Below are 13,068 nucleotides of genomic sequence, written 5' to 3' on the forward strand. Positions count from 1 at the left end.
TCTAGATCTGATTTGCATCTTTACCTTCTCAGTACTAGCAGTTATGCGATGGACCTGAAAGTGCATGCTACATGTGATGCGAATGGCCAATTCTCCGATTAGCGTAATCAATCTACCCATTACAAAAAAAACACCATGGTACGCCGCTACGTGTGAACCCCCTTGAACCTGTGGGCATGACTGATTTGTTAATTGCAGCCGGCCTTCAACCCCATCAATGTCGAGCCCGAGGAGAATATTGACGATGAGGTCGACATTACTCGGGAGCTCCATATCGAGGAGGCTCTGAAACGCTACCAAACTGCCCTGAAGCTCCATGCTCAGGGGCCACAGCACTACAACGAAGCTGCTGATGCATACGATGACCTATTCAAATCCGAGATATTCCAGTACACCGAAGCCCAGACCGAGTTCGATCGCGCCGAACGCCATACCGAAGCTCACAACCTACCCCTCGACATTTCATTTGCGCAGTCGCTCGAAGTCACGCAGGCTGATATCGATGGCACGGGAAGCAGTTTACCGCAGGCCTTGTACTTGGCCTACAAGAACCATGGTCAATTTGAGCTGGATGGCATCAAGTATAAGGCAAAAGCTGCTGGCCAAGATAAAGCCTCGGTTTTTGAGCAGGAAGGAACACTTCAGAGCGCCCACAAAGCATTGTGCGACTACGCGACCGCCCTCGATCACGACCCATCCGATGCCGAGCTCTGGAGGAAAGCGGCTCGAGTCGCTGCCTTTCTTAAAAGCGCGAGGGCAAGCCGGTACTGTCTGGAGGCGGCAATTGAGCTGGACGATGATCCTGCGGTCGATGAGGTCGAGCCGCCGTCTCTTGCCGAAGGCTTTGCCGGCGAGCAGCTCAAGGAGCAGCTGCAAGTATTGTCGGACGATGTGGCCCTATCCCACCCCATCATGAGACCTTACAACAAAAAGTTCATGCCAGCTGCGCTGAAGCGATATCTTGACCCCATACCGTTTTTACCAGATCCGACCAAGTCACTTGCATTGCCAAAAGGCGCAAGTGATGACGAGCTAAACAATCTGTCGCCACTTGTCCTGACCGTGCCTACCGCATCGTGGGCCGATTTGGGAATGACTCTGGTCCATTTCGTAGCAACCCACGGCGTTCCCGGGACGATCACTACTATCGAGCTGCCAGAATTACCCGATACGCCAGAGCCCACAGAGAAGTTGCTAGTCGAGCGACCCAAACCTGCGGCTGAGGCTGCGGCTGGGGAAGTCACAGAAGAGATTGGGGACAACACCAGTCAGACCATCTCCCCTGACGAGACAGTGGAGTCGCCGAAAGAGGGCAAGATCGAAAATACCATCACTGTTGGAGGTCCCCGAAAGGAACGCAGTAATTCCGTGACTTCGAGAAAACGGTCGCAGTCGGCTGCGGGTTTGCAACCCGACGGTGACGCAGAAGAAGTCGTTGAGAAGCGAAGCAAGCGGACTCGAAGAAGGGAGACGGTAGCGGACGAGCCCGTCGAGGCTCAGAACCCGTTTTCCGCGCAGCTGGAACCCTACCAGGCCGCCGACAAGAACCTGTTTCAGAATGTACGGAATATTGCCGAAAATCTGGGCGTCACGGACCGTGGCATGCTCGACCGTCTCGCAGAAATTTTGGAATTGTCGGATTTCGAAAAGCGGACTGCCAAGGTGACAAAGCCTGCCATGGTTGACCTGCGCGACTCGCTTACTGCTTTCGACGAAGATATCGCAAGAGTGCTGCTGAGCAAGAAGGAAGCGACGTCCGCCGTGGGCTTCAGCCTGTTTCTTGAGCATTCTAAGCCCGGCTCTCAATCCAAGGCTGAAACGACGGAATTTGACGAGACAAAGAACCTCAAGACCTTCGCCGCCCGGGCCAAGCAGCTCGGCATGGGTATTGGTGATATTGCCTTTGAATGGGTGAGGGTCATTTCCGAGACCTACGTCACCTCGAAATGGTCGGATTCGCTGAAGACCTCCGTGGTTCAAGTGATCAGTCATCTGGATGAGGACATTTACAACCGTATGCGACACGAGTTTGAGGATGCCGCGACCTCGGATGACCCAGAGGCATTTGACAGCGTTGACGGGATGACCCAGATGCTTTTTGAACTGCACTTGGACGTTTACGAGAGGATCACGAACCCTAACAGCGCCGTGGACTTTGGTATTCGTGTTGAGACTAAGGGGAGACTTGGCCGGTGGTTTTCATTTGCTGCGGAACTTAGCCAGAGGAGACCGGCAGAACGTAATCAGGCGCTCTCGGTGCGTTTCTTGTGGGCGTCCGTCTTTTCCGTCACTCTCACTGAGGGCGTGTCGCGAGAACATATCCTCCAATGCTGGCAGAGCCTTCGTGAGTCTTTGGCCGACGACTTTGAAGGTATCAGTCCGCGGTTGCCGAACAACGCGATCATGCCAGAGATATCGATCTTCGCGGCTGACAAGGAGATATCCAAGCTGACAACCATGGATTTCTTCTTGGGGCTATTCCAAAATGATCTGAGTGACCCGGTTTCCGTCATCGACAGTCTGGAACCCGTCCTCAACCCTGAAGCCGTGTACACGGTGGAGACTCCCAAGTCAACCTCAGGCACGCCGAACCCGGATGAGCAGCCTAGTACACCACAACCAGATGAAGCGAAACACCAACCTATATCGGAGACCGCCAGCCAAGGGCTCCGGGACCTGTGGAAGTTCTTGCTCGGGGCCAGCACGGAGATGCGGCTGTTCTTATGGAACCGCTTAGACGAGGCATACCAGGCCATCCAATATACGACCAAGGAGTTTTCCTGCAAGTTGAAAGCTATTGAAATGGTAGTAAATGACTTTGAGCGAGACCCCTATCTTAGCATGCCTCTCGAAGATCGGCGCGGTCTTTTCTTCAAGATGCTCAAGTTCGTGGACGACCTTCTTGTCAACTCCCTCGCACTCGCACTCAACGATCCGACCGCGTTCGACATCATCGATGACAGGCATCTCAGATCAAGTGTTGCTGCTTTGGTGAAACTGAGCTGCCTCCTGCATACCTCCTCCGTGTACGAAGATGAGGTCCGGGTTGGCATGCTTACAGCTCCCACAAGCAACGCTAGCTTTTCGCCATTCTTGAACAAGCTTCGGGAGATGCAGGTGCGGAATTGGTCGCTTCTCTACACTATCCTGAAGGCGGGTGTGAATCAAAATCGATCGGAGTTTACGGCGCCAGAAACGGACCTGGCAGAGTATCTTGCCGCAGTTCACCAAGTCCTCGGCCTCAGGAAGTTCTGCAAATCGTCCAACAAGATCTTCCTCAAGATGATGCGTGTCGAACTCCTGAAGCAGAATCTAGTAGACAACTGGGAAGACTACCTTGGTCAAGTCCTATTTGACCTCTACGGGCTCAAAGGCATTGGTTCATGGGAGGTTGAGGATCACAACTGCCCACCAGAGAAGCTCGAGAGGCGCAATGCTGCTGCATTAGTCGAGAAGATTATTGTTTTGGCAAACCATATGTCGATGAAGGACCTCCTAAAGTCTGACTTAAAGGGTACCATTGAGCACATGCAGCAAGCAATCGGCCAGACCAAGTCAAATCAGCAGACGATACACAATCTGCGAAACTTTACCGAATTCCTCAAGAGACCCGTTCATCCGCTCCGGCTGTACCAAGCTCTCAAGGGTGGCCTTACAATCGATGCTGTAGCGGTCAACACGCCCGACAGCTCACTCGCGCGCCACGGGTGGTTCTTCTTACTTGGTATGATCGCTTTCAGCAAGTTCAAGGGTGTCGATCTCAACCGCAGGCAGACCCCTGGCGCGACTGATGACCTTCGGATCGGCGCAACGTTCCTTCGACAGCAGCTCCAGTTCACTCCCGACCAATGGGACGCGTGGTTCCGGCTGGCCGAGTGCTTCGACTACGAGCTGGACGAATCGGTCCTGTGGACCGCCGATAAGATGAACAAGGAGCGCGCAGAGCTTGTTAAATATCAGCGTAACGCCATCCACTGTTACACGCTTGCGCTATCTCACTCTTGGAAAGCCTTACCTGAACCGGGCGATACGGAGGGTATCGAGGCCATCCACGAGCTGTACCACAAGTTCGGTATGCGCATGTATGCCTCTAGCCGCGAGCCGTTTGCCATGGAGCCGTTCCAGCACTCGGATCACGAACGATTCTTCATCCAGAACAGCCACCAGGGTGGAGGCACGTACAAGCGCATCATTCATGAGCAGATGGACGATTACAAGGTGTGGAAGTACGCTGCCAGACTATTCCGCAAAGCCATGGGAGTGAAGCCAAAGGAATGGAAGTAAGTACAACAACTTCGCATCGGTTACGTAAAAAATCTGCTAACAGCATTAGGAATTCTTACATGCGCGCCAAGTGCATCTGGAAGATGTACCAGAAGCCATACACCACTCTGGATCATTACGACCGGCAAAGCCGTCCCACTGTGAAGCAACTCATCAGGGCCCTGGAGGAGTCGGTCGAGGCTGTCTGGGCGCTGCCCAAACCTCGCTCTGGAACAGACCCCATTCTCGAGCCTCACTACAAGATTGTGTCAGTTGTCTATAAACTGGTGGCACGAGGGGACCTGGAGCCACAAGAAGCAGCCGATATCCTGCAGCGTCAGCCATTTGCTATCAAAAAGGGAGCGCGGGTAGAGATCAACGACACAGAGGAATGGGAACCCTTCGTGATCGAGACGCTCTCCCATCTCAAGGACAAGGACAAGTCCAACTGGCAGCATCGCATCATTATGCGCCACGCCCGGCTGCTCTTCGACGATACGGCGGAGAACCCCGAGGTCCTCCAGGCCCTGTCCGCATTCCAGGTGCTCCAGAAAACCATGTTCACCAAGACCATGGTCATGAACGTCTGGAAGTGCGACGCCGAGCGCCCCGGCCGCCATCACGTCTACACCGAGCAGTATGTGCGCTTCATGGTCAAGCTCCTAGTGACGCTCAAGGACCGCACCAATTTCGAGGCTCTGTTGCGCCGCATCCGCAAGAAGGGTGGCGACTTCTATCACTTTAACGACCTGTGGCAGACGTGCTGCATCGCTTACCTGCGCATGATCCGCAGCCACTACAAGATCCAGCCCATCATCGACGATGTGTATAAGAACGTGTCACAGGAAGAGTTCGAGATCATCGCGGAACGCATCACCGAGTGGTCGACCGACGCCAACACGTCAGACCACTCGGCCTTCGAGGCCCTCAAGGAAGCCGTCGAACTCAAGAAGCTTAACTCAGCACTCATGAAAGCCGGCGCCGTGGACGACCTCATCTACGATAGCTACACTGCCTTTTACTTCGAAGTCGGCAAGAACCTACCCGGTCCGCCGCTCGAGGCGCTCATCAAAGAGCGCACCGAAGCCAACAAGATTAAGAAGGGTGAGCTGGAGAAAGAGAAGAAACCGGCCAACCCCTTCACCGCTCTACTCAACCCCCAGTCCGTCGAGAACTCTGGCACGGACGCCGCGGGGCCGGCGGCGGCGGCTCACGAAGCCAGCGTCCGCCCACGTCGCGCCGGCGTGAGGCGGCCGGACCTGCTCCGCAAGGCCGAGCAGGCCGTCATGCGGGCCATCGACGGCCCCGCCAAACCTACGAGGGAAAAGTCACGGGCCTCGGTCTCGAGCAGCAAGTCACGCAACAACAGCCGCACGCCGACTGGGGAGGTTCCTGGGGCACACGGCGAGGACGGCGACGTCGAGATGAAGGACGACGATGCGCACGAAGGTCACGAGAGCAGCCCGCCGAGAAGCTTCCACGACTCAGCCGATGATGAGAGCGACCTCAGCGATGTACCGGATGATATACTCGATGACGAGGAAGCGGCGCTCTTGTTCCCTGGCTTAATCCGACGAAACACGCAGGAGGCTGGGGAGGAAGACGAGGAAGACGAAGAGGAAGGGGATGGAGACGCTGACGATGAGGAAGATGAGCACGAGGAGCAAGAAGAAGGCGAGGAAGAAGTCGAAGCTATGGATCACGATGGCCACGATGGCCACGATGACCATGATGGCGAGGATCACGACCACAGCCACGACCATGGCGCCGAGGAAGATGAAGAAGAGGAGGAAGAGGAGGAGGCCGATGAGGCCGGGTCAGACCCCGGCCCGGCGGCAGACCACAGCATGCAAGTCGAAGAGGACGAGGACGAAGAAATGGGGGAGGGGGAGGGGCATGACGACGACCAGGCCGCTGACGAAGACCTCGAAGAAGAGGAGGAGGAAGAGGAGGGCGACGAAGACGAGGACGAGGAGCTGGAGACCGAAAGCGAAACGGGCGATACTATCGAGGCTGTTATTGTCGGAGGTCCCACGGCACAGCACTGAAAACATTGCTTGCTTCCTGTTCCTGGCTGCTGCACTGGCGAGTAAGTGGCGCGCATATGTGCCATCGATAATGCATCGATCGCACACGCACGCTCACATGTTTGTTTGGTCAACTTTTTTTGGCGCCCGGCTATTATTCGGTGTTTGAGGACTCTCGAGGGTATGGATCCATGGCGTTGCTCGGAAACTTTTATCTGGTCGTCTGTAACATAATTAGGTCCATAGTGGCCGGTTGGTCAATCATCAACCGCGCTCATCACGCGTTGCTATTTTTGCTGTTCGGCAACAAAATGAAATCTGATAGACGATGCCGTCCCGTGCCGGCATTTCTTTTGCTCCCTTTTTCCTCTTCATCATCCGGTCATGGTGATACATGTGCACCACGAGCTACCGTGCATGCCGGTTTTCCTGCCTATAGCGTGCATTGCGTGTTCGTGTGGTGTTGTCGTGTCGTTGGGCCTCTGGCGGGTGCCGAAGGTTCCACTGCATATGCAAGATATCGATGCTTGTGCTTCCGCGTGCGCGCCGTCGTCTGGCTGTTATGCCTGCCCGTCTGGGTGCTTACACAGCCCAGGATGCATACCTTACAGTACAGAAGCTAGCCTAGGCCGAGGTTTCTCTTCTTATCCATCCACTCAGGGGCAGGCGGCCGTATGGCCGTGTTGCTGGCATCGGTAGATCGCAACTTGATACACCACCTATTTGCTTACCGTCTTATTGGATATGCAGCTATACGGGGGGTTCCGGTTGGGTTCCTGAAAGCGCCATTGGGTGGTATTTCGCTGTCTCGCTGTCTCGGTTTCTTTCAGCCCACCCAGACCAAGATGGAGATAGATGGTTGGTGCTATAGCTGGCCCCTCCGCCCCTTTCGCGCTTTGTTTCCTCGCGCGCCCTTCTTTTCCTTGGCTTGGGCTTTCAGGGGCTGGGAAAATGAAGTCGTGTTGGGTCCGCGAATCAGCGATGCTTCGTCCTGTCAGTTTCCTCTTGGCGTTCTGATCACAGCATGTCAAGTGCCGCATGTTGGGTTTCGGCTTGCCTGAACGGGATGGAAATAGCATCAAAATCTCTTGGTAGATAGATGCGATCTGCATGCAGTAGTCTTGGCTGCGGGAAACGCCCTCCGCCGGGTTCGAAGGGCAGACAGTCCATAGATGACTACCTAGGAGAGCGAGGCGCTGTCTACTGCTAGCCTTGGGCTGGATCCAAATCGTATGCGTTTGTTGTTTCGACACCTGGTTGCCCAAGAAGCATGTCGGCACTTAGCGTCGATATGTACTGCCGTTTCCTGTTTCGAGACCTGGCTGGAACTCGAGGCAGGTTAGGGTCGATCTGGTGCAGGCCAAGAACTCCATCGAAGGGTCCACGGCCAAGAGATAGAGGTGGGGTGGCCTATTGTGCCCCGTAGGCATACTGCGGCGGCCTAGGTAGGTAGGCAGTAGGGTATCATTCCCAGCCAACCTGTCGCTGGCCGGCCGGCGGTCTGGAAGCAGAAATACGCGAATCACACATCTCACATCGGGGGCAATGCATATGATTTACTAGACAGGACGGCTGGCTGCAAGTGTGTGAGCTTGGTGAGCTGTTCCAACTCTAGGGGACCCGTTTTCCCTGGGCCTGGGTGGGCACCCCGTTGCGACTTTGCGACTTCAAACAGCAGCATTGCCCCCCCTGCTGGATATAACGGGCCGGCGGGAGCTAGGCATTTGGGCGGGCCCTCCTAACCATTTAGGAGAGTTACTGTGGTCGGTAGGGAATTCGCCCAAGAAGCTGCCCAAATCGATCGAGAGAAATCACAGGCAAAGACGATTGCATTGATCTCCTCCCGAGTCCTACTTTGACGAGAGCCCACCGCAGTAGCAGAGTACGTGTATTTGTTTGCTTTCCATTGGTGGCGCTGGGCCGACATCATTATGGCATGTCAGACGATGCCGCCCAAGTTGTATGACTGGCGGAACTCGCAGCATTTGCTTGTTTTTTCATGCACGAGATGGCGACCCCACCCTGTCGGTTTGTCGCTTTGGGAGGGATCCTCGCCAGAATTGGCCCGAGATGGCAGCAGATGGGCGAACTGCAAGATGCAAGCACGGTAAGATGCGCAGGCTCGCAGGGCGGCATTCAACCGCCGTGCCTTCTCGTCGATCCTTCCGCCCGTTTCGTAGGCAGATTGTCTTTTCCCCCCATTCCCATTGCCGCGGTTCCAAACACATGAACAGTCAACTTGGCCGCTTGGCATGTTTGGGCTACATGGTATTCAAAAGAACTCAAGGCGCCCCCCGAGTGACTGACTGACTCCCTTGTCGTGTTTCTATCCCATCCTTAGCTGGCATTCTATTTAAACATTGACACATGCCCTTGCTGGCCGCCAAGTTCTTCTAGACTCTCTCCAGTTTTAGCACTCCCCCTGCTGCTGAAGACCGCCGGTATCCACACACCGCCCGCGGACACACTGGCTTAGGCTGCCCGTCTCCTGTTGTCTTGCTTCGCTTCCGAGATGACTTGACGAGTCGCCAGCACGAAGGTCTCCATTATTCGCATCGAGCTTCGCACTTACCTCGCCAGGGCGCTCCACAATGTGACCGAGCTCTCAGCTCTGCCAGACCGGGACATTTCCACTTGTTCAGCATAATGAGCTGCTTTCTCGTCCTATACAAATAATAACTCTCGCATTGTCCCTCGTTCGATTTTCGGACGCTTCCGCCGGACTTCGAAGTTGTTCGTATCAGCAAAGTTACAGCGGCGCAAAGCAAAGATTTGCACACAGGCCGGGCCTCTCGACACAGCCAAACTCGAAAATTCTCCTGCAGATACTTGAAAAACCTCGGGTCATTTAAACTCTCGATATATATTCCCCCTGCGCCTCCCACACCACATATGCATACTACACTACACACACACATCCCAAAGGAGTCAGAAGCATATACATACCGCACATGACCTTACCCTGAGTAGTTTTGCACATAGACTACTGCCATCTACTACATACATACATACAGTACTCATACGATAACTTCAAATTACCTAAACTTTCCACGGACGATCAATCCCCCTCGTACTACTAGCGCCACACCACCCCCGAGCAAAACCTACTGCCTATTCTACCCGTCCATCATGTCTCTGCCACGCTCGACCCGGCCGTTCTCCACCACCACTGGCGTGTACCCAGCCTATCTTCCCCAACTGCATCGGGCCAGTCGCGTTGAAAAGAAGCTGTACGTTCATACTAAAACCCCCGTCCCATTTCTTCTTTCCTCTTTCTTCTTTTTTTTCGCAACCCTATCGTACGATTGCGACAAAAAGAGAAAAAAGCAGAGAAAATTCGAGCTTCAAAGATGTGCGCCAACAAATCCAACAAGATGCTGACCATGAAAAGGGTTCCCGTCGCTGTCGCAACTGTGGGCATTGGTTAGTACCTCCCTCCCTGCTTATTCCTCCCGCTGTCCCCCCAATTGCCCGAACAGGCAAAAGGAGGGGTCCCGGGCACTTTCAGCTGTCTAGCTCGGCCGCCCAAACCACTCACTACCTACAAATGTTCCGAGAGCTAACCCGCGATCTTTCCTGTCTTTTAGGATACGGCGTTGTCAAGTTCAAGCAGTTCCATACCGAGCATCAATCCTCTCAGTTCAGCACTCCCTCGGCTCCCGATGCTGCCAAGCACCATGCGGAGAACCTCATGAACGCCTACGGCGATCGCTCGAGCTTAGCCGAGCTCGAGGCCGCGGTGAAACAGTACGAGACCAGCGGGCCGAGGAAATGAGTGAGGGGAAAAGCTAGTGCGGAGAGTCAATGGCTGGCCCAATGCTTTCTACCTTCTCGATTCGGGACAGCAGCCAACAGCGAGAATCTGAAAGCAACCCCGGGCGCATGACACATGACGACAACAAACAAAAGTTACTCACGGACGACATTTCAATTATTATGGGAACCTGGGTGGACATCATGGTTCACCCATTTTTGGGAAGGGTTTATTTATCAAACGGCCTGGCGTTTCTCGGGCGGTCTTGAATTTTGGGTTTTATTAGCGATATCCCCTCGGCGCTTGCTTTTGACATACCAGCGCTTCAGATGCTATTGCTTGGACATTTTGGACACACATAGATTCTAGAAGGACACAATTTGGGCTGGGGCATCTACAAAATTTCTCGGAGGAAATTTGGCGTTTTTCGACCGTTGGGCGCACATCCAACTGACTGGGCAACGCGGCGATTGGAAAACTTTAGGGTATTACATAGATGACCACCTCTGGAATCGAATGTCAATTCGGATTTTCAACATTTACACTGTTATTGAAGCCCATTGTGACATTGTGAACATGAATTGCTGGTTGCTGTTGATCAGAAAACAGTCCAGTCCGCTGATCTAGGTTGACATGCAGGGTGTACGCCACTGAGGTCGAGCACGCACTGAAAAAAGTACCCCCTCCTTCCTAAAGAGGGAAACCGTTGAAACCTACTGACACGGGAGGGGCCCAGCGGGCCATGATCAGCCAGAAGATCAGCCACACAGATCAACCTCACCTGCACCGTTTAATTGGTGACAATTGCCAATAGATGGCGCTTGGTACTGCAAGTAAGCATTGGCATACTCAGCAACGGAAACAGATCACAGTGTATCAATTAATCAACCCATGGGCTATGTACCCTACCATCAAGCCGTCCCGTCTCTCGTTGCAGCCTTTCTTGTTCCCGTGTGTTGGTTGGCTTAAGGGCATGGAGCCAACCAACGACACCAAGCTCAGCCTTGAAAGGTCCGAGATTGACGCAAGGGATACCATCGTGCTTCTTGCTGTCGGTTTGCTACACGCGAAGAAGTGAAATGAAAATGATTTGGCTCCCTACCTACGCCTCTAGCCTTTTGATGCATCTTGTCAAATCCCAGGCTGCCAGAACCCGTGAGACAATCACAGGCCTGGTTTACTTTGACATTGAAGACAACAAAGCTCGCTTTCCGGGGACAACCTCAGTTGAGAAGAGTGCCTGCGATTGAACCATCCATTGACTGACTTGTTTGGCAACAATCAGTCCATTGACTTGATCAAGTTCAATTCAATGTCAAGTTTTTGTACGGAAACGTAACATCCAATGCTTTGCTCCCATCTCCATCATCTTTAAGCCGCAGCACCTCTGGTTTTAATTTTAGCATCAGTCAACTCGATTCTCACATAAATCTTTTGCTGCTCATGTCGCTATAGAAAGGCATGATGAAGTTCACGCCAATGCTCAAAGCTTGCGCTTGGCCCTCCAAGGGTCAACGCGATAGCGACCGGCCCCAAATCCTCAGCCATTCGGTATGCCATTCCTTCCGACCAAGAGTGATTGATCTGAAAGGCCAAGATAGTGCTGACACAGTATGCTTGTCCCAGCTGATACGGGATAGCTTCACCATCTCGACTTGGCTGGCCATGGGCGCCGCGGTCCAATGCCTGCTCGCTGCCTGCCTACCGCTCCAGTTCGCCCTGTTGCCCGCCCCGGCGCTGCTGCTCTGCCGCCTGGTCAAGACTGCCCTCATGTCTGCCGGTCTGATCGAACACGGTCTGGACGAGGGCGTCATTCGAGGCAAGTACACGGCGCAGGTTCCCGGCCCCGACGGCGCCCTGCCGCAATCGCCCTCGGAGAATGGCGTCTGTTTGCTAATGCTGGCTGCGCGGACCAGTCAGTACGTCTAGCTGCCTGCCCCTGCCCAATCCTGACCCCTGAACCATTCAAGCCCTTCCAAATATGAAGAGAGAACCCTCAAAAGCTAACCACTAGGTCGGCGAACACAGTCCTATGGGTGCGTTTTCACCCGGCTACAAAAAGCTGGGAGCCCTCCTGGAGAAGATGCGGGCTGCCCTCGAGGACGACAAGGAATACGGAGACCGTTACGGCTGTAAGTTCTGATTCCGATACTCATATTGCACCCTTAGCTTACACCGGTGTTAACCATGCTCTTCAGTTCTCGGTCAGACTACATCACTTGTTGCCAATGAACAGTACACCGGAAGTCAGCTCATGATGCTGTGCTACTTTCGGTCCGTCGACGGCGTCCACGCCTTTGCTCACGGCCCCCTCCACCGCGAGGCGTGGACATGGTGGTACGACGTCATCAAGACGTACCCGCACCTCAGCATCCAGCACGAGCTGTACAACGTGCCGCCGGGTCACTGGGAGAACGTCTATGTCAACGCCCACCCGTCGGGTCTAGGTAAGTTACTCTACCATTTACCTCGCCACTGATAAATTTGCATCTATCTACATGTTGCCTCCCAGAAAGGGGGGCTATTTGATTAGTAAGGGCTGACCCGGTGATACAATATGCAGCAGCTGTTGATGCGCCCGTGAGGTGCGAGGGCGGCTGGACGAGGCCCCTCTTCGATGCTCGCAAGCTGAACCTGAAAACGACAAATGGCCGTCTTGGCCGCTCTGACGGCTCCGACAACGATAAGTATGGTCCTGAACCCTACTGAGGAGTGAGAAAGACACGTAGGTGGGCGTGGGTGAGGGAAGATGGTAGAGGAAAGGCGATGCTTTTGCTGATGATTCGCCTCATTGCATCCACCACTCCATACATTGACTCATAGTACTACGCTCTATCAGAGCCAGCTTGCGAAGAATACTTCTCAATGGGCCAGCGCGCATTGCATTAAATTTCCCATCGCTCCGTTCTTGACACCGCTTCCATCAACCCTTTCGTCAACCCCCTACTAACGAGACAGAAATGCACCCCGCCTGCTGAGCAAGCAAACTCGGCAGTCCCTTCCTTTTTCAGCCCCTCCGCATCC

At 54.1% G+C, this 13,068-nt stretch overlaps 3 protein-coding genes across 3 annotated transcripts; all 3 read left to right on the top strand.

Moving 5' to 3' along the window:
- Nucleotides 1–135: 135 nt before the first annotated feature.
- PG985_014406 (Histone transcription regulator 3-like protein) lies at nt 136–6,311 on the top strand (the record flags this gene model as incomplete). Its single annotated transcript, XM_066834172.1, has 3 exons — nt 136–138; nt 199–4,280; nt 4,334–6,311. The coding sequence occupies 3 exons, from the start codon at nt 136–138 to the stop codon at nt 6,309–6,311; spliced, it is 6,063 nt and encodes a 2,020-aa protein (XP_066678912.1).
- A 3,329-nt stretch (nt 6,312–9,640) lies between these two features.
- PG985_014407 (uncharacterized protein) lies at nt 9,641–10,065 on the top strand (the record flags this gene model as incomplete). Its single annotated transcript, XM_066834173.1, has 2 exons — nt 9,641–9,713; nt 9,878–10,065. The coding sequence occupies 2 exons, from the start codon at nt 9,641–9,643 to the stop codon at nt 10,063–10,065; spliced, it is 261 nt and encodes an 86-aa protein (XP_066678913.1).
- Nucleotides 10,066–11,508: 1,443 nt separating this feature from the next.
- PG985_014408 (uncharacterized protein) lies at nt 11,509–12,753 on the top strand (the record flags this gene model as incomplete). The annotated part of the gene is made up of 5 exons (XM_066834174.1): nt 11,509–11,595; nt 11,671–11,963; nt 12,073–12,176; nt 12,243–12,491; nt 12,608–12,753. 5 exons carry the CDS (start codon nt 11,509–11,511, stop codon nt 12,751–12,753), a joined length of 879 nt encoding a protein of 292 aa, XP_066678914.1.
- Nucleotides 12,754–13,068: the final 315 nt, after the last annotated feature.

Source organism: Apiospora marii (assembly GCF_038362585.1).
Source record: "Apiospora marii strain CBS 49790 chromosome Unknown utg000011l_segment0_segment0, whole genome shotgun sequence".
Lineage (NCBI taxonomy): Eukaryota > Fungi > Ascomycota > Sordariomycetes > Amphisphaeriales > Apiosporaceae > Apiospora > Apiospora marii.